The sequence below is a fragment of the Ahaetulla prasina genome, chromosome 3, assembly GCF_028640845.1.
Source record: "Ahaetulla prasina isolate Xishuangbanna chromosome 3, ASM2864084v1, whole genome shotgun sequence".
NCBI classification, from domain to species: domain Eukaryota; kingdom Metazoa; phylum Chordata; class Lepidosauria; order Squamata; family Colubridae; genus Ahaetulla; species Ahaetulla prasina.
In genome coordinates, this window is record NC_080541.1 from 141179570 (window position 1) to 141207254 (window position 27685).

Consider the following 27685-nt stretch of genomic DNA (forward strand, 5'->3'; position numbering starts at 1 on the left):
CCCGCCTCCATCCCCAGGGCGGCGGTGATGTCACATCCGCGCTGGCCAAAGCGCAGGCTTGTCTGGCGCTTCTCTTGGGTCCGAAGCGCAAACTTTTTTCTTCGGGGCGGGCTGGCTGCTGACGGAGAAAGGGAGCCGGAGGCACCTGCGGGGCGTGCGCCGGCGGCCAGCCCACCCACCTACCCATCCTCCCTCCTCCCTCCCTTCCCTCACGCCTGCCTCTCTCCCTCCCGCGGCTTCTTTGGACTGGGTGCTCACCCCCCCCCACCCGCCCCTTTGCCTAAGAAGGATGCCTGCGGAATGAATGAGCGCCCCTCGAGCTGCCGCCGCCGCCGCCGCCGCCGCTCCCAGCATTCTGGCTGTGGCAAGCAGGCAGGCAGGCAGGCAGGCGGGCGGGCAAAGCAAGGCAAGGCGGGCAGGCGTGCAGAAAGTGTAACTGACTACAGGGGTCCCTGCAGTGACTGAATGAAGGAGAGTCCAAAGGAGGAGGAGGAGGAGAAGAAGAAGAAGAAGGAGGAGAGGGAGAAGAAGAAGAAGAGCTGCGGTCGCCGAGCATCCCCGGGAGCAGCAGCATGCAGCCTTCCGCCCGGATTCTCAACCTCTTGCTTTTGGCTCTTTTGGCTGGGCTGGATCCTTCCAAGGTAGGGAGAGCAAGCTTTTTTCCACTCGGACCCCAGCTGTCTTCTTTGCGGTCCTCTTTGCTCTTTTCCCCAACCGAGGTGCCGGGCTACCTCGGGCGCTACTGGCTACTACTTTGAAATAGGGCTCCTCGGCAAGTTGTTGTTGTTTTCAGTCTGCCCTCCCTTCCCTCGCCCTCCCCCCTCCCCGGTTGGTTTCGATGGAAGGAGCAATGCGGATCTCTTGGTGTCTCTGGTGTGTGCTTTGGACGTGGGGGTAGTTTTTCCAGAAAGGAATGGGACGCGGCGGCTGGCGGGGACGGGGGGAAAAGAGATTTTTCGTTGCATTTTATATATATTGAGTGCCATCGGATCCGCAAAGATCTTGTAGTTTTGGGCAGAAATGTGCTCAAGGCTTCTCAAAGCCAACGTGCCTCGAACCTGCTTTATTGTTTTTCAGCACTACGTACTTAACGTGTGTGTATATATGTAAGTGTAGATATGTTTTCTCGTAATGTTGGAAAGTGACCAGGGAGGTTAGCAACAAGAGGATGCTGCAGCTTATCTTCTCCAACAGCTGGAACTACTGTGGCACTCACTTATTCCCTATCCCCCTCCTTTTTTTCCTTTCCCTAAAAGAAATTGCAACAAAACTGAACTAATCAGGTTTCTCCCCTCCCCCTTAAGGATAGATGGACTTTCCCATAATTTATTAATACAAGTTTGTTTTGTGGGGTGGCAGATTTATTGAGAAATTAAACCAATGAAGGTTGGAAATGAGCAGTAGGGTTCAATGGGTTCCCCCTTTGGGATAATGCTATCATCCCTGTTAGGATCTGGAAGTTGTCCTTGGTGCTAACTAGAATGGACGCTAGGATAGCCAAGTGACTGGTGAGGGCTGGGTTATTTATAGCCATCAGAGAATGCATCAAATAGTCCAATAATAGGAGCAGATGATGAAATTTAAAAAAAACATGTGCTTCTTTTATCACAGAAAAAAAGGGGGTTCCTATGTAATCGCTGTTCCCTCCAGGTTGCAGAAGAGTTGGGTTTTGGTTTATTTTAGATGAATTTATACATTTAAAAATGATTTGCTCTGCCTGGAATGATGTACGTGTTTAGAAACCAATAAGAATGGTTTTGCACAATGTCATTTGACTATCTGATAATCATTCATTCAACTTCTGAAAAAAGGTCCCATCCAAATGTATTGGGAAGAGATTACTGAACCATGGTTAGGCCCAACATTATTCCTGAACCATGTAGTGTTTGGCATAAACCTCAAAGTTTTAGTGAACAATTTGCATATTAGATATATTCCGGGGGTGGGAGGGGAATAGACTTGGAAAAAATAACAAGTACTGGTCTTCAGCATTGTGTGAGTTCTGCACAGGGTGGGTGCCAACATGTATTTTAAAGGTATTTGACATGCAAAGCAGAGCATGTTTTACATCTTGAGAGATGTCAGAATTGTTCAGACTGAAAACATAGACTTCAAGCTGGCAATTGAGCTCCAAGTTGAAAGCAGTTGAAAATCATGATGTAGTAAGGAGAGAGCAAATGGGAAATCACACATTATAAATATAGTGCAGGCCATTATTTAGAAAATGTGTACCTGCAGCACTGCTGATTTCATGTTCGGGTAGACTTATTGTTTGGCTGCAATTTGTCAGGACGAATTTCATAAAAGACAGCATTGCCTTCTGTTCAGATTGAAAAGGAAAGAAGCTTAAAATAACGTTGGCCATACCCTATCTGGGTTTTGGGACTTCTCCACTTAAAGCAAATCTGAACACTGATTAAAAATAAAGAAATGAGGTAGAGGATGGCTTAAGCTTTGCTGAGCATCTGAGAGATAATCTGAGCCACTGTGTGGACAAGAGTTGTATATGCATCTCTCAGTTGCTTGCGCTGTGATTGCAAGGATCTGAGGATTTTTTTATCTCCAACAGGGAATTCTGTTCCCAACCAAGTACCTAGAGGCAGAAGGAAAACAAGGTGAATTTCCATCCCAACTTACTTAATGCATTGATCCTTAGGCTGCAGACATCTTGATGTTTGATGCATTTTATAGTGAGGTGCTACAATACTTCAAAGAACGCCAGTTTAGAAACTCCCTTTAAAAAACAGTGCCATGTTGAGCCAGTGGCCTCAATGATATTATCAGTAAAACAGTTGTTATTAACATTTTTTCTGACTCACATTTTTTTTTGAAAATATCTCTCAATTTTTTTAAAGTTGCTTTCATAAATGGTAAATAATGAAATGAAAGTTGGATTACAGTACAAGTAGTCCTTGACTTATAAAAAGTTCATTTAGTGACTGTTCAGAGTTACAACAGCACTGAAAAAAGTGACTTAAGACAATTTTTCACAGTTACAACTTTTACAGCATTTCCATGGTCATGTGATCAAAATTCATATGCTTGGCAACTGACTCATATTTATGATGAGTTCATATGAACTCATATGAAGTTCATATGATCACATTTTATGGCTTTCTGACAAGCAAAGTCAATGGGGAAACCAGATTCATTTAACGACCGGGTTACTAATTTAACAGCTGCAGTGATTCACTTAACAGCTGTGGCAAGAAATGGGTCAAAACTCTCTTAACAAATGACTCACTTAATGACAGAAATTTTGAGCTCAATTGTGGTCGTAAGCTGAGGACTACCTGTAGTTCATATGGAATTATCATAAAGTTAAATTGTGTTAATTTACTCAAGATTAGCATAGTTTCCTTGAGATTGAAAGCTTTGTAAAGAATATTAAAGATCACAGTGGAAAATAAGTGGGTCTGTACCCCATTTTTTTTTAGCTTTCTTTAGTTTCTTTAGCTTTAAATTCTGCAAGATTTAAGCTCTCTTAACCTTTTCCAAATGTCCAGAACTGAAGATAAAATGAACCGTATATTGGGGGCCCACCTACTTCTAGGGGGCTATAAGGTTGCAAAAGAGTGCTTGCAGGCTACATCTAGCCCACAGGCCATACTTTTGGCACTCGGGATCTATTACAACAATATAAAAAGGCCCAACAAAGCCTAATCAAACGTTGAAATCATTACAGTTCTTATGGCATAAATTCATTGGTTTTCACTTTCTTTGTCAAACGAACAAAATGGTCTGGACGTTTGTTTCCTAGACGTAAATATTTTCACACATTTATGTAAAACGGTGAGCAAGAAAGAAAGCATAAAGCCATAATGGGAAGGCAGCATACATGGCCTAATCAGTTTTGAAGAGAAATTTGAAGCCAAATAGAATTTTTCCTCAGCCAAACCTAAGTCTAGACTAGACCAGCCTTCTCCATTCTAAATTTGCCATCTTACCCGTCCTTCCTGACTAGACATTGGAAACAATGTGATTTGCAACCTGCCATTCCTAGACAGCAACAGATTGGACAAGCCAGAAAAAAAAAAGCCAGATGACTTGACAATCTTCTAAGGAAAATTATCCATATGAACGTAGAATACTATCTTGGAGTAATGCAGAACATCACCTAGCACCTATTATTGGCTCTTACTGTCAGTGGCTCTCCAAGATTCTTAAGCAGGCACCTAACATTATAGGCCTATTTGGAAACTCCCAAAACTAATCCTTCCTGGCATGTCCTATATGCCAAACGTCTTATGCTACCAAATTGTGGGCCTTCCCCTTATTGGGAGCTGTGAGTTTTGGTAGAGGGAAGAGAAGGGCCATTCTTTTCTGCTCAGAATTGCCTAATTCCCATACACTTTTATGCATATGTAAAAGAGATTTATATTCCTATTTTCGTTCCACAGGTAATAAAAACAGGTGAATAGTTTGGGGTGAAAAACAGCAAGCCAGTGTCAAGAGGCAGGAGGCTGACAAAAAAAAATCAGCTGCTTTCCAACCTCCATTGGTACATTATACTTTGAATAGAATAGAATAGAATTTTTATTGGCCAAGTGTGATTGGACACACAAGGAATTTGTCTTGGTGCATATGCTCTCAGTGTACATAAAAGAAAAGATACGTTCATCAAGGTACAACATTTACAACACAATTGATGATCAATAAATCAATGTAAATCATAAGGATTGCCAGCAACAAGTTATAGTCATACAGTCATAAGTGGAAAGAGATTGGCGATGGGAACTATGAAACGATTAATAGTAGTGCAGATTCAGTAAATAGTCTGACAGTGTTGAGGGAATTATTTGTTTAGCAGAGTCATGGCCTTCGGGAAAAAACTGTTCTTGTGTCTAGTTGTTCTGGTGTGCAGTGCTCTATAGCGTCGTTTTGAGGGTAGGAGTTGAAACAGTTTATGTCCAGGATGCGAGGGATCTGCAAATATTTTCACGGCCCTCTTCTTGATTCGTGCAGTATACAGGTCCTCAATGGAAGGCAAGTTGGTAGCAATTATTTTTTCTGCAGTTCTAATTATCCTCTGAAGTCTGTGTTTTTCTTGTTGGGTTGCAGAACCGAACCAGACAGTTATAGAGGTGCAAATGACAGACTCAATAATTCCTCTGTAGAATTGGATCAGCAGCTCCTTGGGCAGTTTGAGCTTACTGAGTTGGCGCAGAAAGAACATTCTTTGGTTGCTTAGTTTAGCCGTGAAATATCTAAGTTTATAATGACAGGAAAGAATTCACATATGTTATACAGGTAGCTATGTCAATGAGCAAGGATGAGAAATAGGGGTAAGTACTATTTTTTTCCCCTGCTATAGGGCATTTGAGATTGTGGTTTTTTATTATATGGAGAGATTATATATGGCAGCAGTGACCTTTCATTCGGTACATGGCACATTAGAGAATATTGTGGCACATCAGAGAATATTGGAACACTATTTTAACATTACAAAAGGGGTTAAAAGCAATCTCAGTGTTACCATAGCGAGCTGTATTATGTAAGCCACCTTAGGGATTTTCCTGGACAGAAAGGTGGAAGGAAACAACTTTAAAAAGAAGCGTCACTTCATCCAATGATTTCACATTAACTAAAGCCTCCTGGTATTTTCTAAACCTAGGCAGAGAACCTCTACATCAAAATTAGAAACAGCCTTGAGCAAAATTCTTTTAATTTCTCAGAAGTACTGAATTTCATTCATTTCACAAATTGCGTAGTTTTGGTTTACTTATTTTTTTTGCCTTTGAGTGAGTTCTGAGCCCTAGGGGGCTACACAGACAAACCCAGGCGGTTTTCTTAGCAATGCTTTTCAGAAATAGTTTTGCCCTTGCCTTCTTCTTAGGGCTGAGAGTGAGTAGCCCAAAGTCATTCAGCTGGCTTTGAATCTAAAATAGGACTAGAACTCACAGTCACCCAATTTCTTTAATCTTTTATCAGTACATTAAACTGGCCCTTACCTGCATCTATAGAAAATAGCAATAGCGCTTAGACTTATATACCGCTTCACAGTGCTTTACAACCCTCTCTAAGCGGTTTACAATCTGGGTCCTCATTTTACTGACCTCGGAAGGATGGAAGGCTGAGTCAGCCTTGAGCCTGGTGAGATTTGAACTGCCAAATTGCAGGCAGCTGGCAGCTAGCAGAAGTAGCCTGCAGTACTGCATTCTAACCACTGTGACGCTGCGGCTCATGTGTGTGTGTGTGTGTATGCATGTATGCATGTATGTATTTATGTATAAATAAAAATGTATATACTCATAGCGGAGACTTAGGGTCTTGTATTTTTTTTCTTTTAAACTAGACATCCAAAGCTATTTAGGAACTTCTTACAGTAACACGGAAAATAAATTGAGAGAAATTCATGCTATCTGATAAACTTCTGCTTACCTCGGGTGAATATGACTTGCTTAAAGTTTTATGCAGATCAGCTACACAGGCAGGTTGGCCAAGAGTACTCTTTAAGAAGTATCACTCAATCTAATTTTTTCAAACAAATCAAGAAAACTCATATGGATTTTTGAAATGTTTAGACATGTTCTAGAGATTCAGAAAATGCAGGCATAGAAGTACTTAAGTGCATTTTAGATCCACTAAGGTTAACTCTGACACAATATTTGTATATTGTCGTGATTAAGATCCATTTACACAGAATTCAGTTTTTATTCATTTTTTTTTTTTCAGGTTTTCACGTCAAGATTGGGCTAAATTTTCTCTATTTTCTGCAGAACATTGTATGAGCTGCACTTAGTTAACTATTAATGAAGAAGTGCCTCCTTTTTTTTTAACAAGTCTTAAATGTGGCAGATACATTGAAGACTTATTTCAGTATTTTGGCTAATGTATAGCATGAATTAACTCTGAGAGGAATTTCTGTTTCTTCGACTACCATGAAAAAACGTTTTTCACTCTAATAATATAGATCAGGGACATTATCTAGTTCTCTGGGTATTACTGAGATCTTAGCCAAAATTACAAACTGGGACCAAAAAGTTATAATGAGAAAACATAACATTATGTACTGAATATTATGGAGTGATATTTCCAGTAGAAGAAATGTTAAAAATCTGGAAATTCCCAAGTGTGACTGCTAGATGGCATCTCTGTGCTGTTTTCTGGAAAGTATAGAGGTGCCTCAGCTGACCTTGGTGCTCTGTGTTCAATAGGTTGGCTATGCTGCCTACAAAGATCTCTCGAAGTAAGCCATTGCTCAAACACAAGGAAAGCATCAATCCAGCAGAGCAGAAGGAGTTGACATTAGCTTGAACCTAAAGATTTAGAAAGTATCTGGGTCAGGCCTGGTCCTGCTGGATAGGCTAGAAAGATTCCTGTCTGAATCCCTAAAGAGTCACTGCCAATCAATGTCACTAGTATTATTAGACTAAATGGACCACTGGTTTGATTCAATATAAGGCTATTTTTTATGTTCCAGGCGTGATCTGTATAAAGATTCCATTCAGATGAAAGGCCTCACTGCACACTCAGAAACTTGCAAGACTTTTCCCAATTACTTCACTGGAGGCTAATTCCATGAGTCTGCAAGGAATTTGCTTCCTTTTTTCTAGGGAGTTTATTTAATCTTGCAGAAAACATCGAAACATAGAGCACATTAGATATTATTAGCCTGTTTTGCACAGTTATGACTGGGACATAATTAGTTTTGGAATTTCTCCCAAGTATATATTGCAGTCGACTTTTTAAGGAATTGGACAGTTTGTAACTGGATTATTGACTGTGGTTTCATGAATTTAAGTTTGAGTTCAATTTAAATTATATCAAATTTAGTTTCTTTTTTCATCTAACCCACGGTTATTTTTGGACCTGGTAACTTTTCAAAATATGACCCCTGAGTTTCCTAGGTGAAAGCCAGGTGTGGCACTTTGTCCCAAGAACGCTGCACAATCCTGATGTTTGTAGTGTGCAATCAAAGTGAGCAGCAGAGACTGAAATAGCACTCCTGAAAATGTTTCATCGTAAGAATAGGTCAATTTTGACTTACATTTTACAGTTGGAGTGCCTATTTTTAAAGCTTGGAATACTTCCCATAAATTCAGAATAGAATTTTGGAATTATTTTGGTGAGGTTAGAACTGGATGGAACTTTTTTTTGTTACAAGACCATCCCAATCCAACAGTTATGGGCATAATCTAGTAGTTTTTCAAAAGTAGAATGTGTTGCAGAACTGAAAGAGATTTACAGTATTACATAGTTCGGGCCTGAAATTTGCAGTTTACTACAAACCATTTTGTTTCTAAAGGTGTACTTTTGAAAAATTAACAGACCAGCATCAGGACAAGTGCATTTTCCATAATTTTAGAAGAAAAAGAGACGTTCTGGTGCTTCCCAAATATTCCCTGAATATTAGGGTTTATACACAGTGAAATGCAGTCAAGTATGTTTCCATAAAACATCTCAATCAGACCTATTTAGAACTTAACAGGTCTCATTAACTAAGCTGATTTGTTTAACTACTTTGAGGTAGGTGTAGTAGCTTTGAGTTAAACCTAATTCACCCTATGAAGTTTGGGACAGAATCTGAAACAGTTGACTTACAACTATGCTTTCCCCCCCCATTCCAAATAGTCCCATATTTCCATAGCAATAGTTAAAAGTCTCAGCTTTTAGAAGCCGTTGACATTTTCTACCAGTTTTTGGTTTGGAATTATTGAGACCAGATTATTGTACAATGTTCTTGCACAGGTATAGTGGTGCCATTGCAGATTTCATGGTAGGAAAATTGCCTGAGATATGTGCGTCCTTCTGTGGGAAGACCATCTAATCATGTTGAATTCATGATCTAGAGTAGTATTTGTTTGCTGGATTCATACCCTGTTTTGTATTCAGGAAACTTGCATTCATGTTAAACCAGCCTTAACTCAAAAACCAGGACTGGTCCATGCAAAACCTCACATTTACATGCCTCCAACCCTTACTCCACCACCTTTCCATGGGATTGGAAAAAATATGTACCATTTAATTTTGCCTTTCACTGAAATATAAGAACTAAAAGAGCATACTTTAAAACATATTCTTGATTTTTTTTACAAAGGCAATAAAAGAAGTCAATATCTTGATTTGAGATTGACTTAACCAGAGTTTGATTGAAGGATGTATTACTTAATTTGGCTCACTGACTTCTGTGATTGGGTGTTAGAGAAGCCAGGACCCCACTGGTACTCAACATTTTGTGCTTCATTCTGGAATTGAGTGTAGAGAGGCATGAGGCAATATGTAATTTCTAGATAAAATAAGCTTAATTTTGTTTTAGGCAGCTTTTCAAACTTACTTCCCTTCTCTTGTAAGAAAATTACATTCACATCAGCTATTGAATTATTTAAATAGGACAACATAAATGATAGAAATATCTTCTGCTAATACAAAAGGCTGAGGACATGTCCTTCCCACTTTGAACATGTTAAAAATGCTTTATTCTTGTTGTTGTCTGACTTTCTAGCAAATACTGATTTGAGAAGCCTTCATCAGACATTAGCTAATTCAGTGGAGATATTTCTCTTCTAATAATTTGGGTATGCCAACATGTGTGTAATCTGCTCCCTTTCATGTCTCCATTCTTTGATTATGTGGAGTTTGCATTTTATTCTCAGTTACAGATACACTCATAAATTCAGGAATGAAAGGAAGTGTGGTTTTGCTACCAGTTTATTTAGTAAGTATTATAAAGCTCATTTAAAGCAAAATTATAAAAGGAATATCTATAATCATGCTTGTACCCAATTGGTCGCCTCTTGTTCATAATACATTTTAAAAACTAAATATAAAAGTTTTTGCTGTGACTAGGGTCAGCCACAGGGTGCCTTGGTCTTCCCGTGTGATTTTTCAAGGAAGTTGTTCACCATCATGAATTTTATAAAAAACTAAGGAATGTATTGCAATTTAGAGAAAGTCTATTCTTAAATTTCCAGATTAGACTAGGAATCACACATGTCTGACATCCTGGAGAGCCACTATTTATTTGTGTAGATCAGTCTTCTCCAACTTGGTGCTCTACAGATTATGCTTGCTGGAAATTCTGCTGGTTGACTCAGTGTATCTCAGTATATAACACTAAGCTAACTGGGCCAATAAGCACATGAAGTATAAGGCAATATTCTTATGTTATTAATATGGATTAAGTAACCATCAAACCATGTGTCATATATACAGAGGATCTTTTCCTTTGTACATTGCTCAAAAGATTGGGATAGAAACTATAGGAATGAACCCTATGCCTCTGTGCCAATGAATTAATCCACTCATATAGCTTAGAATTTTGTGCTTATTCACTACACTTTTAACTAGTATCAAAAATTGTATTTGAAGCTTCTGCCCCGTGGTCCTGAAGGGTCACTAGAAGCAGTGTGAATATAATTCAGTCTTTGTGCCTATTTTGTCTCTCCCGAGACAGCCAAGCAAGATGTCAGAAAAGGTTATCAGTGTTGTGATAGAGATATATGTCTGGAGAGAAAAGAGTGCTTTGTTCCTGAAAGATATTTGGATGGCCACCAAGTGATCACTTTCAGACATTAGTAAAACAAGATTAAACTTGAAATATTCACTTTCGATATTTTAGGCAGTTTTCAGAGTAATTGTTGCTTTGAATTATTTTTATTAAGAAGGAAAACAAGCACAGAACGCATTGTATTTGATTTAAGATTAGAACTTGTATATTCAGTTTTGAAATGGAAATCTAATGTGTGTGCTGCTCTTCCTTCTCCTTCTCTCCCTTCTTCCTCTTTTTCTTCCTAATTTGTCTCCTCTTTTCTGTCTTCGGGGGAAAAATAAAGCTGCTATAAAGTGGGATTTTTCTATGTAGGTCCCACAGACCACTAAGATGTTTTGAATACTTGAATGGGTTCCATGGGACTAAGTGGGCGGGGGGGAGGGGTTCCTCAAGGGCTGAGGTAAAAAACGAAAATTCCTGTAATGGATTAAAAAATAATAATAATATTTTATTCCTTAGTCCTGAAGCCTAAACTAAAAGGGAGAACACTTGTCAGAAGGGCGGGATATAAATTCAAATAATAATAATAATAATAATCTGATGTCAGAAGCTCTCCTCCTTCAGGACATCTCAGGATTTATTTTCAGCAACAGGTTCCTGAAAAACCCTTGTTCTAAACATTTATCTTTCATTAATTCCGATGATCTTGCACCCCAAGATGTGGCCGGGGCTTCATTTGGTAAGCCATGTGAAAATGGATTTGGCTTGTTATCTATATTTCTAAGCTTCCTTGTTGAAATACAATAATGCACCTGTATGAGAGGCTTCCTGTGAAGGCTATTTGAAAGCTACATTGAATGTCCAGTTATCTTGCAGTGGTTATTAATTAGACCACAGAAATTACATTAATTCTGAGCTACACTGGTGACCAATTTTATTTCCAACCTAATCAGTAGTAAATATCCTGGATCCTAAATATTTGATTTGACCTTTTTTATAACATCGCAGTCTTAAATATACTTTTCAATTTAGTTATTTGCTTTCATTGATGCTTACTATTTGCACAATTCCTATAACATGGAAACTGACTTACAGTAACTCAGGCTGTCAATAATTGTGGTAATAATAATTATGTTTATAAACCCCACCATTAAAATGCAGTTAAAAACGCATAAAGCAATAACATTGGAATTGATATGGGGGTAATGTATTTCCAAAGCTGCACAAATTCAGGGAATGAATCTTAAAATCTGGGACAAAGGACATATCTCTCCAACAACTGTAGAGCAGAGGTATGTTCTAAAGCTATGTACAGCCTTTGATAACTCTTTTTGTGTCCTTGGCACCTTCTTTAATGAAGATTGCTTAAAAACTGACCGCATTTTACTAATTCTCCTCTATATTTCAGGTTAGAACTAAGCCAAAACTTTAATTGCAGGATCCAATCTGAGTCGGTCACTGGGACCAGTAGTTTCATCTTCTGAGTTTTCAGACTCGTAATGAAACCCATCTTCAAGGAACTTCTCTCTAGCAGAATGTATCATTCGGAAGACAAAACTGTTGGTCATGGTGACCAACCCAGATTGGATCCTGCAACATTATCCTGGGACACATATATTCGCCTTCAAAACTTTTAATATACTGCATTCAGTTTTAAAGTGGAAACCTAGTGTTTACGGCTGTTCTTTCTATTTCTCCCTCTTCTTCTCACCTTCTTTGCCTTCAGAAGAAAAACTAAAATACTATAACCTGGGATTTTCCAAAAGGGTCTGACAGAATCTCTAAGGCTTTTTGAAGTCTTGAAGAATAGGTTGCTCTAGTCTAGAGCAATTTTGCTAGAGGGGATTATGGTTAGTTAGGAAGTGATTTCCAACCTTGCCCTCCAAAAGTTTTTGGATGGCAATTCCTTAGGGGTCTCTACTGGAAGCATCTGCTGGAATGAAGGTACTTTTGGTGCGTCAGTGGTGCTTCCTGATACAGTTTAGGAAAAGATTTGCTTCCAAACCCAAGATTGCAAATTTCTGCTAAAATGAAAATGTTCAGTTTTGGATCCACGGTAATAAAAATGATTAATGGGTTTCCTTGATATTTTTCTTTTTACTTTTTTAAGATCATAAAATACATTTGGGTGTGCTTCAGAAAAATGCTTTAAAGGAAGGTCTCTCTGACAACCATTCAAATATACACTTGCTCTTGGCTTGCCTTCAAGCACTGTCTTTGGTAATGATTTTTCTTTGAATCATGGCTGTCTAGACTCATTTGGGGCATTTAGCATCATTATTTTACAACTGATGTATTAATTTCAAAAGGCGTGTGGGAATTTGATTCTAAAAACCAGTTCCCCTCCGCTTGGCATAAATAATAAAAAAGGCCTTAATAGCAAACAATTAGTTAATATTGCATCAATAGCTATAGGGCATTTGTATTAGTTTTGAACAATTCTCTGGAAACAGATCTTTTATCATTTACTTGCATTATAGTTGCTTCCACTAAAGGATGTTCATGCATGCAGTATAATTTGCTGTTCTGGAACAATGCTGGAACATTCCTTCGTTATGTTCAAATTGCCACATGGAGTTTCTCCATAGGACTTATCAGTCACAAAGGGCTATGACTGAGACAGCTATCTTGTTCAATAATAATCAGTTTATCTTTTCTAATTATTCAGGAGTTTTTTCCATCTGTAATTTTATAAAAAGGCCTTGATGGTGATCAGATGATGGACTCTATATGAAACTGAGATCACAAAGGTAATAACCAATTGCTGAGTCTTCCACACTTCCTTTTTCCCCTTTGAATTTTCTTTAGAGCTGGTAATCTAGCAGTCTCTGGATGCCAATAAAGGAAGATATTGGTAGCTCAGGATTGAAATGAGAGTCCTTGGTGCTCTTAGACTTGGTTGTTTTCTTGCAGGCATTTTATTAAACATTTTATTCTTGCAGGCATTTTATTGGTAACATCAACAGTGCTAGTCCTGAATCCTAGCATTCACTAGCAATGACGATGTTCCCTAGTTTGGGTAATGAAACATCTGCAAGAAAACAACCAAGCTCAGAGAGCACCAAGGACCTCTCACTCTCTGAAAGCATTCATATGACAGTGATGGATGGGGAGTTCTAGAACTGAAATCTCTGGATCTTATCTAGAAGGGATGAGTTGGGAGAAACTGCTGAATGGTAGTGAAAAACGTGGCAGAAAAGATGTTTTGGTGTGTGCTTTTCCTACCTTGTTACAAGAAGGGAAGAGATGTAAAGGGGACTCTACCGAAGTATAAATGTAAGTCTCCTGGTCATTCAGACAAATCTGTAGAGTTTACAGTGAATGATAGAAAAATAGGATGAGAAGATGAAGGATAAAAGGTCACTATGCACGAGTTTATCTTTTATTCAGTTTCAGACTCTTGCAGGTTTAGGCAAATTCCAGAGAAAGGCTTTCAACACATATCAAGCAACTTTTGAAAGCTAAGGAAGAACTAAAAAAGCAGTATGAATCTTTGGAAGAAGGTATGGTATTCAAAGAGCAGTTTCGATTCTCAGTGTGATTGTTCTGTCCCCCCACCTCAGTCCGGGAGGCATGAGAAATGACTCAATTAGCCGGCAATTGAGTCCACGGCAGCTATCAGCTCTGGCAGCAGCCCAGCGAGCGTCTGCCAAGGTTTTTCTGTTATCTTTCTTGATGTCGGCGTGTCAACCAGGAAGTCAGGAATAAACAGCACTTCAGCTCAAGTTTTCCCCAGGCAGTTTGATTTGTTCGTCACAAAGTAGTATAGTAGCCCCTCCTGCTTTTATACCCTGTGGGGTGTGGCTCCGTGACTCAGCACTTTCTAGGCCTGCCCCACCCCTGCTTCTGTTGTTCCCGCCTCTCTTGTCTACAAAACCTGGGATCTAACCAGGGCTGATTGTCCACAGCTGGGTCTGGAACATTTCCTGGGCGGGGGGAGATACAGGAGACAGAGGCCTCATCACCTCTTCCACCTGGCCTGCCTCTGGCTCCTGGAGCTGAGCCAGGGAGGCCGATCCTGCAGAAGGGAGCCCTGATGGCCCTTCCCCCTCACTCTCTGAATCACTCTCTGGCAGGGGGCCAGGCCCGGGGTGGGGCTGGAGCCACAATAATGATACCTCCAGGTATCAGTATACTTGGGGATATTTTCTCAGTGACTGCATCCCCTTCTCGTCTCTCTTTTCTTATTTTTAAATTCTTTAAAAGAAATTATGGCATGCTGGCATCCTGTAAAACAAAGCATCGACCTATAAATTTTTATTTATAGGATGTATGGCATTGAAATGATAACAGAAATGCCATTTAATACCTAGTTTATCCATTTATTTCCCAAATTACAGAAGCAAGCTGGGTTAATAAATGGAGATATCCTGGGAGACTTGAGGGAATACTAGGTGCAAACTCATCAGTCTGAATTCTGGTAAGTGGGAACTTGATAACTGATGCCCACCATGACAGCTAATTTGGCTCCTAAATTTCTAAATGTGCCCACTAGTCCCCATCTTGTTGTATTACCTTCAAACATGTTTTGTTCCAGTCAAAAAGCATTCCAGTAAATCAAAAACATTACACCTATCAATCGATCTAATTTCCTAATTGTAGCTAAACTTTGTCCCCTTGCAGAAAAATGGGCGGCAAACAAATTTAATAAATAAAATAAACAAACATGGTCCTTTCAATCCTCTAGAACAGGGGTGTCAAACTCATGACGACACATTGTCGTCACATGACATATTGCAACTCCCCCCCCTTTGCTAAACTGGAGGGGGGGATGTGGCCAGCACATGACGCATTTGGCCTCTGGGCTGTGAATTTGACGCCTCTGCTCTAGAACAAAGGAAAAAAGCTTTTAAATATTTTTAACCAAGCTCACATTTTATCCTAGGCTGCATCATAATGGGATGGAATATAGCCTTCCAATAGTGTATCAAGTAATCACTCTGTATATATTTGAAATGTGTGTAATGCTGAGATTTTCCACTTTGGAGACTGATTTTTATTAATATTGATCTGTGTATTTATCCTTGTTGGGAGTAATTGCATGAGTTGCTCATAATACAATACAATTGATTTTATTTTTCCGTCCTGCCCCAAAGCCCTAGATTTGGCAATTGAGGACATTATAGTCATCTAGTGGAGACCTTCAGGGAGTCTGGGGATGCGGGAGCAAGAAAAAGGAATCGGCCCTTTCTCCACATAAACTAATAGAAGCCGGTCTTAGTAAGAGGAGTTGTTTGAAAACAACTGAAAGAGATCCGTCACAGCAATACAAATGCGATGAGCATTTACTGAGCTTGGTGTATATTTAGCGATGAATTGTTTGTGATATCCAGTTCAGGTTAATTATTTGCCTTGTTGTGTATTTACTTAAATAATTTAACATAAATTATTTATGTGTGTTCTGAATAAACTTTTGAACGTGGAAAAGAAAATCATGAAAAGTTAAAAAAATTTTTTGCTAGGCTTTGGCACCAGCAGCAAAAATGTTCAGCGTCGACCCTACAGTTGTGTGAAAAATAGCACAATTGACTTGAATAAATTTCAAAGGGTATGATTTGAGGTAAGGCCAAATGAAAAGATTCTTCCTCATCCTCCCTTCTTGACCATTGATGAGCTGCTGTCCTTGGGAGGGGAAAGACAGGTAGTTCTTGACTTACAGCCGTTTGTTTAATGGCTGATCAAGATTCTGACAGCGCTGAAAAAAAAATTACTTTCAGCCGGTGCTCGCACTTATGACCATCACAGCATTCCCATGGTCACATGATTAAAATTCAGGCACTTGACAACCGGAGCATATTTATGATCGTTGCAATGTCACGGAATCACATGAACATCATTTGCAGTTTTCTCAGGGATCTTTTGACAAGCAAAGTCAAGCTGAATTTACTTAATGATTACAGCAAAAAAGGTAATAAAATTGGCTGTTACTCACTCAGTGACCCCATCGCTTAGCAACAGAATGTGTGGTCACAGTTGTGGTCTTAAGTCAAGGACTACTTCTACATTGCTTGGAAAATGGTTGCTGTTTTTCAGCTTTACTCTTGCCAAAGCAAGACTAGTAGAGGGTCATTTTTCTGTGACTGCTGTTGCTTTGTAATGGAGCTGAGGAGCAGGAAAAAAAAGGAAAGGAGTTGTTTTTTTTTCCTGCTGCCTTCCTCCCTCCTCCCACCAACCACCTTCTCTGTTTTTCTTCCTGTTAACTACCATTGGAAGTAAACATAATGCATCACCTTTCTTATATTTAAATTATTGGATACAATGTACAGGTCATGCTTTGACAAAGACGAAATCCATCAAAAGTAAGATTAATAGCTAAAAGTCTTTGATTTTAGCTTTGATTTTTCTTTTAAAAAAGAAAAGTGCCTATCATTTTCTTTAAGGCAGAGCTTGCTAAAATCTGATGTTTTGGTAGTACCGCTGAGGATAAAGATTGATCAATCTACTTCTCAGATTGATAGCTACTAGGGGTTCTGGCAAGCAAAATCTTTGCCAATTGGGAATAGATAGAAGAAATCGTTTTGCTAATTTCTCTATTGTTTGGTGAGCAATTGTTATGAATTCAGCAGATATTGTACAGTTTGGCAGTACGTGCCTCAAAAATGATTTAGAGGAAATGCTTCAGACCTTGCATGAATATTGTATGTCTGCAATTCATTAAAGCAGCCCAGCTCTTTTAAGACTCACACAGAAGGTTAAAAAAAATGGGCTGCTTTAACAAATACCAAAGAGATATTGTATTTGTACAAGAAGAACTTTTTCGAAATCATTTTTGAAACATGTACTGTCCAGCTATAGATCAGTAGCTTGTCATAAACCCTGCCAATTATGACAAGATAGGTACAGTAGTGCTTTTTGTCGGGTACAAAAAAATTGATTTTTGTAGTGGGGAAAGAACTATAAAATACCTACCATGCAGACATATACACATACACATCTTTTGTGATTATTTGGGTAATGAATATTTATATATTGCAAATGTTTGAAACAATTAGAGAATCTTGACTTATAAGTAGGATCAGGCAGGTTGTACATTAATGTATGGAAACAGAAATGGATGGATGTAGGAAAGAGATTGTGAAATAGAAATAAAAATTTATTGGACAAATGAGGATTAGGTGGAAGAATCAAGGAAGGGCTAAATCTATAAAACATATCTACTTCACCAAAGCTCTTCACAATATTTTGATAAAATAAAGATAACAAAGAGCAGAGAATCAAAGCAAATTTCAAGTAGTCCTTGACTTATGACTGTAATTGGGCTAGAATTATAATCATACGTTATGCTAGTTGTTAAGCAGATCAACATAGGACTGCACCCAATTTTATACTCTTTTTTTTTCTTTTGCAGCGGTTAAGTGAATGCTATGATTGTAAAGCAATCGCTCACTTGTTAAATTAACTCATTGTTTACGATGGGTGTTTCTGGTGGAAGCCAGAAGTAAATTTTGTTTTCAGCCCCCTCCTCCAAAATAATGTGGTCATGTGACATGATGCTGCAGATGGGTGTAAATACGACCCCATTGCCGACACCCAAAATGTGATCACATGATTATGGGGGGATTGCTGGTTGTCGAAACTTCAAATCTGGGTACTAAGTACCTTTTGGGGGAGGTCTGTCCTAATTTCAAATAGTTGCTAAGTGACCAGTCATAAATTTAGGACTACCTGTACTTGTAAAGGATTCAGCTTTTCTCCCTAGAAAGATAATGTTTGTAATCTCCAGCTAAAATGCCTCTTGTATTTAGAAGCGAAGCCTCTCAGTCACTTTCCTCCCCTTCTTTCTTCTTTATCTCCATCTTTATGTAAGAAAAAGAAGAAACAAAGTAATTTTGATTTTGCATAACTGACTGGCACAAATCACTGTTAAAAGTTATGGAAGGATTCAGGTTTGTTTGTTGGGTGGTTGTAGTGAAATTTTACACCAGCTTGAAGAAATCTGTTTGAAATATCATGATCCAGTCTGAGATCAAGCAAAACTTCTACTGTCCCTCTTTCTTTAATCCAGTATGTAACAAATATTAATAAACAAACAAACAGTGGCTAAGAAAGAGAAGTCACTGTGAAAATATAGCTAATATCTCCAAATTTGATATTTCATTAGAGTAGTGCCAATCTTTCATGAAAGATTATATAATTTTAAATTACCATATCGGTGATAGCTACCCTCTGGTGGCTCAGCAGACTAAGTCTGTCTGTTATTAACACAGCTGCTTGCAATTACTGCAAGTTCAAGTCCCACTAGGCCCAAGGTTGACTCAGCCTTCCATCCTTTATAAGGTAGGTAAAATGAGGACCCAGATTGTTGGGGGCAATAAAAGTTGACTTTGTATATAATATACAAATGGATGAAGACTATTGCTTAACACAATGTAGGCAGCCCTGTGTCTTCGGAGAAGGGCGGAATATAAATTCAAATAATAATAATAATAATAATACCCTATTTTCTCTAGCTCAAAATGGCCCATGTTTTCTCATCCCCCCCCCCGAAACTTGCATTGGCTCAAGGGCCATGTCTGATTTTGTTTGGCACTCACTCCAAAAATGGCAAGACAGAGCCCTTTTTGAGTGAAGGATTCAAGAGTTTTGGGAAGTTAAATTTTGCCCTTGGCATACTGTCAAAAGGATCAAAAGGACCCAGACTCTGGAAGTCCTCAATGCATGTGCATAGGCCATGTGCAGTTCCGTTTTGCAATCCTGTCAAGGTGTTTGAACCTAGAAATAGTGACTAGCCCAAAGACATCAATTTGTTTGGGGACTGATGACTTGAATCTTCTTTATTGAAATCTAACATCTTACTTGCAAGATGCATCTCTTGGTTTCCCAGTGGAAGTGTCAGTGAAATTATGCATTAATCATAATGCATAATTAACACATGCTAAAACCAAACAAAAGCTAACCCTGATTAATGTATCTTGGTTGTGGCCCATGGAATTTGGAGGACCCAATGGCTTAATTCTGCCACCCGCTTTGCACTAGCTTAAATGAATCAGAAGGATTTAGAGATATATTCCTTATTCCTGATAATGCAGACAGATGGTTACCATCTATACTGTAAAAAAAAATATTCTTTGAAAATATTAAATGCTGTTCCAGTTATGATAAAGCTTTTGAAAACTCAATACACACATAAACAATATGCTAGGAGAAAGTGGTGCAATTATCGTTAATTAGTAATCAAGTATACAAAGGAGATGAGCAACATTTTCTCCAATTCATAAAAAGAAGACAATAAGCAACTAAATTTGCTTATATTTCCTTAAAAACATATTGTTAGATTTGAGACTGTAATACATGCCCCATCTTTTCTTCTTATGAAATAAACTTAGCATGATTTCTAATTGCTTGATCCTAAGTGAGCATTAACACAATGCACTACCCAGTTACAAAGGAGTACTCTGATTTATGATTATTTAGCTTAACGATCTTCATCTTAAATCAGCCTCAACCAAAGCACTTCATTTAACTGTGTTATTTACTAAGCTGAATGTTTCTGTCATCAAACATTCTAATCAGCCAGCTATTCAGTCAGATTTCAAAGACGGATGCTGCTCTGTCTTCGGAAAGTTGTCCATCTACAGTTGTTTCAGATTCTTACTTAACTTTGCGAGATCAAGGAAATTGTGCATTTGTAGACACTGATGCTGCATTATAAGCATTAAGCTTCTAATGCTACTTGTCCATGGAGCTGACTGGGTATTGTGTGGTTCATTCTCTATCTATTGCAATCTTATTTCAGTCGTGTTCAAATCCTGGTGATTTCATAGACATGCCCATTTCATATTTTTTTTCCTGGAACACTAAGGAAATGATTTGTTACTGACTACTAGAATCTTTTTTCCCCTCCCACTCTAGCTACAACCATTGGATTTTTCTGGTGGACACTCATTCAAATATTAAGCAGATCTGACCAATAATGGCTATCTTTGGGATTTTATATGTGCAGAATGGCTGTCCTGAAGAGTATAGTTACAAAATTCCTAATTACCAAGGTTATTTAATGTGGTTGCTCTCAACATCCTCTCTATCTTCCCTGAAGCACTCAAGTATCTTTATCCCTTTTCTAAGACTACTTCTTGGGTCTGTGAGGGGCCTAGAAGCATTCTTAAAAAGAAAGATGTTGTTACAGTTACTTTACCTTGGTAGTTTGTCTATTTTTTAAAATTTCCTTATTGTGAATCTTTATTTAAAACATGAGGTACAATGCCTTGGTCTCTGCACCAACATTGTATTTCTATTCTTTGTTCATATTTTCTCAATTAAAACAGCTAATTAAGTGGGAACTATGTAGAAAGATGAAATAATTTAGGATGTGCTCAGAAGGGACAGGTCATGCAATATAGCCTCATTCACATTCAAATTTAAGATCATCCATGAATTTGGCAGTAGATTCACTGAAAATGGATAGCAAATTGTATGAATTAGCAGTGGGTATTGGCTTCAGGGACTTTAAAAAGGGGCTATAAAAGAAGAACATGGAGCTATTTCAACTAGACCACTGACTATTGGCTTGCTGGAATTTCTGCAGATATTGGAAACTGAACCTGAGATCTGTTGTATGGAGAATAATACTTTACTACTCAGGGACGGCTAATAATTGGAATTGTTTAGTTGCTTTTTGGAACAGATCAACAGCCCTTCTAGCACTCTTAAATATTTAAGGTCCACAAATTCTCAAGCCATACTTACAAGCCGAACATGGTTGTACATTCTGGGATTTTTTTTCAAAATTCAATTCAATATTATTACATCATTGGTACAGGAATTGTCTCTTTTTTCCTATTATTCTTATAAGATGTTCATATGAATGACATTTCATAATTTGTATATAAAGGCTTAACATTAACTGATATATTAATGCAAATCAGAATTTTTTTCAATAAGTGGGTAATTATTTGTAAATACACTATATCAGAGTCTTGATTAAAGAGTTGAAAAAGCAAATAAATTAGAGTTTATTTGCTGAACACAACACAAAAATGATACTGTTTTCTTATTGTAATTTAAATGTACCATCATATATTTTGCAAAAAAGGGAACATAGAGTTAAATTGAAATCTGTGAGAAATACAGTGGTTTGAGGATATAAAGCTGACCAAAGAATACGGATATAAAGAGTTCCCTTTGAACTGAATTGCATTTCTTACAGTAAGAAGATAAGAAAATTTAGCTCAATTCAGCCAACTAAAGACATAAGGAGAGGTTTTAATTTATTTAACTATTATAGTTAATAAATATGTGCACCCAACTTAAGCATCCTACAAGGGGCTCACAGCTGCAGAAATACCGAAATCAGGCTCCATTAACAGTTTTGCAACCGCGTTCTAACAGTTCTAACATCTGAGAGAAAAAGTAGGTTTTCACAGCCTTCCAAGAGTCAAAGCCATCTGGATCTGAGGAGAGAGACCGTGGCATCTTGCAAGTGCCACAACAGACAAGACACATCTCCTACTTCCCACAAGATGGCATTGTTTCATAAAAGAGACCCAGAGCATAGCAAGGACCCATGCATAGCTTTCCATTTGAATGTAGATAGTGTCTTGTTCTTATTTAACTCCCCTCCCCTTTTAATGTTGTTAATATCTAACAAGTTAGATAATTAAATGCCTTACTAGTCAAAAGGCATCAGCTGCAATCTTAAACTCACTCTTCATTTAGGAGTGGGTTGATACTGTATAATACGATTTTGTGCCCAGTCTTGCAGAACTAATGATGCACATGTACATGTACAAATCTGGGATAAAGTTTCATCCATAAATCACAATTATACGTATCAAGTTATCTTAAAAATGAGTCATTAGCAGTTAAATTATTCATTCAGTGCTTAGATCTCAGTATTTTCAATATAATTGTAATAAAAATATAAGCTCACATTTTCCCCTACTTTGCCTGGACAAGCTAGCTGTCCTTCAAGCCTGAATCACAATTCTGTTGGATGCCTGGTTTTTTCCCCCCCTGTGCATGTAAAATCTGATATGGTCTCTTATACTCTACCATATTTTCCAGGCAGAATAGAAAAATGTGATTTTATGGAGCTTACCTGCAGTGTGTATGACAATTCAGCTACCAAGTCTCATAAACTGGACCAAACCAGCCAAATAATTCCTGTGTTTATGATACAGTCTATTGTTGTACAAGTTTCTGTCATTTCAGTCCATTGCATAATATAAACTGGGACAGTGACCTAGTAAACACGATTTAATAACCCTTCTAACAAAGGATATGTCAATCTTAGACTTTCATAGAGGCTCTGCCTGGGTTTCCAAAATACTACCTTTGTTCTTCAAATATATGGAGATCCTTGCCAAGCATTCAGAAAAAATAGGAGTTTATTTATGTGTAAAGAAATATTGTGAAGTTTTCAATATGGAAATGTTTGCACTTAAAGCATTTTCTAAATTTTTTCACATGTCTGCACAGAGCCATGCTGCTGTGAATAATAGTAGACATCTGAGACTTGGAAACATAATCATATTATTTGTTTTATTATCAGAAGCTTGAAGTGCTGATATTGATATTTTTTACTTCAGAAACTCATACTGTAGCTATTAGAAAATTAATTTGTATTTCCTAATTTGCTCTGTGCTGCCGAGATGCTAATCATACAGTATAATGTCAAAGAAGCTGAAGCATAAAAAAATAAAAATAATAAATTGCTGGGTGATCCCAACTCTTAGACTGCTGTTCTAAAAAAGCACTTTCCTTTGGATGCAATGGAAGCCAATTATTTTAGCATTTAGGGGGGAGGGGGAGGAAAGGGGTGCAGGCATCGCTGACCCAAATTTGAAATGCACCTTTGCTCAGTGATTTGGAAAATTACCTAATTCAGCTTGCATTACCTTGCCAACTGCTTAATTCATTGTGATACTTAATCAAATCTTCGGTTTAGAAATCCAAAGCTTATTTATTTATTTATTTATTTATTTATTTATTTATTTATTTATTTATTTTATTTATTTTTCGCATTTTTATACCGCCCTATCTCCCTAGGGACTCAGGGCAGTTTACAGCCAAATAAAATACATATAAATACAAAATAAAACATCAATTAAAAAACTTATTACACAAGGCCGAATATTTAAAAATAGCAATACAAATAATAAAACCCCATTAAAACCAAATTCAAAATTTAAAATTCTAGTCCAGTCCTGCGCAGATAAATAGGTGTGTCTTAAACTCGCGGCGAAAGGTTCGAAGGTCAGGAAGTTGGCGGAGTCCTGGGGAAAGTTCGTTCCAGAGGGTGGGAGCCCCCACAGAGAAGGCCCTTCCCCTGGGTGTCGCCAGTCGGCACTGCCTGGCCATCCTATTCATGCCATCCTATTCATGCCATCCTATCCTGCTTCATGCCATCCTATTGATTATCCTTGAAAATCTAACAGTGATAGCTTGTTTGCTGTGACAACTTGATTGAATTCAGAGGCACAGCTGTCCCATCTGTAATTATGAAATCTGCATTCAGAACAAATAGGCCATAAGCCAAATTATTAATTATAATACTATTTTGGGTAGATTGCATAGGATAGATGAGCAATATTTCTAATAAGGAATTTTCCTCTCCCAATTTTTGGGAGGGCATGGGTGGGAAGATACCAATTCCACCAATTCAGAAACAGTTTATATTACAGAAATAAAGACTAAACCTGCAAAATTAAATGGAATATATCTAATCTTTTTAGCTGTACCAAATAAATTTCTGGCTGAAAAACTAGTGAAAATGGCAAAACTGTACATTTTTCTTCTCTTCTCTTTTCACCAGAACATTTATATTGAGATTTGTGTCAAGGTGCACATGTGGGAATATATTTTCTGTATCTCCCTATCAGCCTCCAAATCTCCCTCAAATGTTTGTGAAATGTTAGATTTATTTCAGAGTAGGATCTTCATATCAGATAGATCTATCCCAGTTCAAGTTGGACTCCTAAATTTATTGAATGCCTCTTTCTATTAATGACTTGCCTTTTGGAGTAGCTTGTTTGGTCTTTCACTATAAACTAATAAGAAATATGAAGATGCTAAATTACAGAAAAGTAGTTTGTAAAGTAAGTCTGACTTTCCTGTTTGTATCAGTCATATTTCATGAATAATTCATACAAAGTCAACTCTCATTTTTTGTATTAATATATATCATGGGTTTATCTAAACAAGTTACCTGATAAATCTGGATTTTTTAAGGGGCTGGAATAGGAGCAATATGTGAGTTCATTGGGAGATATAGGGGAAGAAATTTGAGGTATAAATATTATTATGGTATATAAATTGTGAAGGGAGGAGAGTGTCTTTTTCAACGTTAAGATTCTCTATCACTTTATTTGTTATTGCAGACCTTAAAGAAAGAGGTGACAATTTGCATTTAAATTATTAAACAATTTTGAAATGAAATATGTAGCATTTTCTGATGAGGTGGCTACTAAAGATCCTTTTCCAATACTTCCTTTTGCAATTAAGAGGTTCCTCAGTATGTGTTTTGAACTTAAGTCACAGTCCTTATCACCAATTTATTTTCTTAATGGACCGTGTATATATCCTATTCCATATACAGATTGTGCAGTTGAAGTTATTTTGTTTTGTTTTGCAAAAATGTAACTAGAGACATTCCAGTTACGCAACTTATTTCCACAATGGTACCCAAGTGGCTTCTCAACAATTGCTGTCTGCTGTTTCTTCAAAGGATTACAGTGCAGATAGTGCTATAATTTTAGAATTCACTTTAGAGATTTTTCTGCAGATTTTAAATGGCCTCTCAAGATTCATGAGCCAAACTAGTGTTCAACTGAAGATATTTTTGTGTACGTGTTTTCTGTTTGGTACAAACTGTAACGGCTGCTGTACATAAATAAGTACATGCATATATCAGATCATCATAAACCCAATCTGGCTTGTACTGATCTCATACAGGTAGTTCTCAACTTATGACCACAATTGAGCCCATTTCTGTTGTTAAGTAAGGCGTTTAAGTGAGTTTTACTCCATTTTATGACCTTTCTTGCCACAGTTGTTAAGTGAATCACTGCAGTTGTTCGGTTAGTAGCATGGTTGTTAAGTGAATCTGGCTTCCCCCTTGACTTTCCTTGGCAGAAGGTCGCAAAAGGTGATCACATGATCTTGGAACACAACAATGGTCATAAGTATGAACCAGTGGCCAAACATCTGAAGTTTAATCACATGATCGTGGGGATGCTGCAAAGGTCATAACAGTGAAAAACAGTTAAATAAACCGTTGTAAATCGAAGATTACCTGTATTTGACTCTTGCCCTATTCTTGAGGCAGAGTGGCAGTCTGAACAATCTGGCCTGTCTCCTTAAGCAAGAGAAAGTAAAGGGGATCTGCTACTTCCACAATAATAAGCTACCATATTGGAGGTTCCCCATTTGATTTTACTTCACTGCTGAGATTTTTGCTATACACTATATAAATATTGACTTTTTTTTCTGTAGGAAAAGAACAGGGAAAGCTGGGAGTCATCAGTCTAGAATTGTTATGTTCCCACAAACAGCCCAAGTCCAATGCTTCTTGAATTCCATTGATCCTTATCTGGCACCAATTTAGTATTGATCTTTAGTTGACTAGATTCTTGGATATAGGCTAGGCTTGAACAATAAATCTCTTGAACTATAACTTAATATATGGTCCTGAGTCTTTGCACCTGACACTTCCAGATTGTTTGAATTTTTGCATATATTTGACAGTGAATATTATCAGAATGTACCATAATCCTTGATTTATGACTTCAGCAATCATTTGAAGTTCTGATGGACACACACATACACCCGCCAAAGGTACTTATGACCTGGTTCTGAAGTTCTGATGGCCACCCCAGATTAATGTGACCACATTTCATCATTTGACAATTGGCCCACATTGCAATGTCCCATGTCCCATAAATCACTATGATTTATGATGTTTTTCCAAAAAATGGTGTTTACTTCCATTTTCCATTAAAATCCTTCATAGTGAACAATGGGTTCACTTAATGACTAGGGCATTCGCTTTTCAATTGCTACATTTGCTTAACAACTGCTACAGAAGAGGTGTTAAAATTGTGTCGGTCACATGGGCGACCCGCTTTACGGCTGTCAGGACTTATGACTTTAATTGGCAGGCTCAATTACAATTGTAAGTCAATGATCTACCTGTAAAGAGGTCTAGGCTTGTTTCATTTATTTTGTAAACAAATTGCCATTCAACAAGCAACATGACATTGTGAAAAACTAAAGCAATAATTTAAGGTGCTGGTAATAATCAATAAAGTCCTACTTGGTTTAGAATTTAGGTATCTACAAAATTGTATACTTCAACTACTGTGCTGGTAAAGAATACATGTCAAGAATCACTTATGAAGTTCAATGGGAAACGATGTGGAGATTAGAGTTGTCTTTTAGAATAGTGACCCACAACCCTTTGGAGGTTTTTCCATGGATGGGAGGGGGCGTGGCTACATCCTGCGAATGGAGCACTTGTTTGCGTGACCTGGTTTCTGGCATGCCGCAGCCTGGTGCTGGTCCATGGACTTGAGGTTGGGGACTCCTGTTTTAGCGCCTTATCCTGTGGAACCAGTTCAGACCTAAATCTCCTAAATCACAGAGAAATATCATTGGATATAAAATAAGTAATGTATTATACAAATAAATTAAATATTACTGAGTTGTCCCTGGAGGAATGACCCAAAATTTCTACAGGAAGATGGGCAAGACCAACTATCAATTAAGAAAAGCATTTGCTTGTATTTATGATGTATTTATGGTTTAAGGTAATAAAACAAATGATTGAATCTATCAGGGTGATTGCTTTGTTATAGTGAGATATTATGTTTTTAATAACATTGTTTTGTAATAAATGCAATTAGCACCAAGCTGTTCATTCTGATTTCCTTTTTTATATCAGTAGGACTCATATAAGCTCTGAACTCTGAACTGTATTTGAAGGTTGCCTTAATAAATTAAAGCTCAATTGCTTCATGTCCACATTTCCAAAATTTATTTGGATTTTTAAATATGGTATTACCTTTACCCCCATAATTTGCAATAAATAGGGTTTGATACCTTGTGATATTTTTGCTATCTGCAAATTATTTTTTTCAAAACCTTGGCAAGTGTTGAATAGAGATTAAAAAGTGACCCACTACAGAAATCAAATTATTTTTTTCGCCCAAGTAACGTACCTTAACTGGAGTTCAAGTGGTCATGTTGATAACTTTCTAGATGAAACTGTTTTTAAACAGCTTCTAAAGAATATTAAGAGTTCAACATATTTTACTT

The 27685-nt window shown here is 37.7% G+C and overlaps 1 protein-coding gene across 1 annotated transcript in view; it reads left to right on the forward strand.

Moving 5' to 3' along the window:
- Positions 1-315: 315 nt before the first annotated feature.
- Positions 316-27685, forward strand: part of OLFM3 (olfactomedin 3) — a 208956-nt gene continuing 181586 nt past the window's right edge. The window contains exon 1 of the mRNA XM_058178506.1: positions 316-641. Coding sequence (XP_058034489.1) covers positions 573-641 — 69 coding nt within the window. The 5' untranslated portion in view covers positions 316-572. The remainder of the gene's footprint in view (positions 642-27685) is intronic.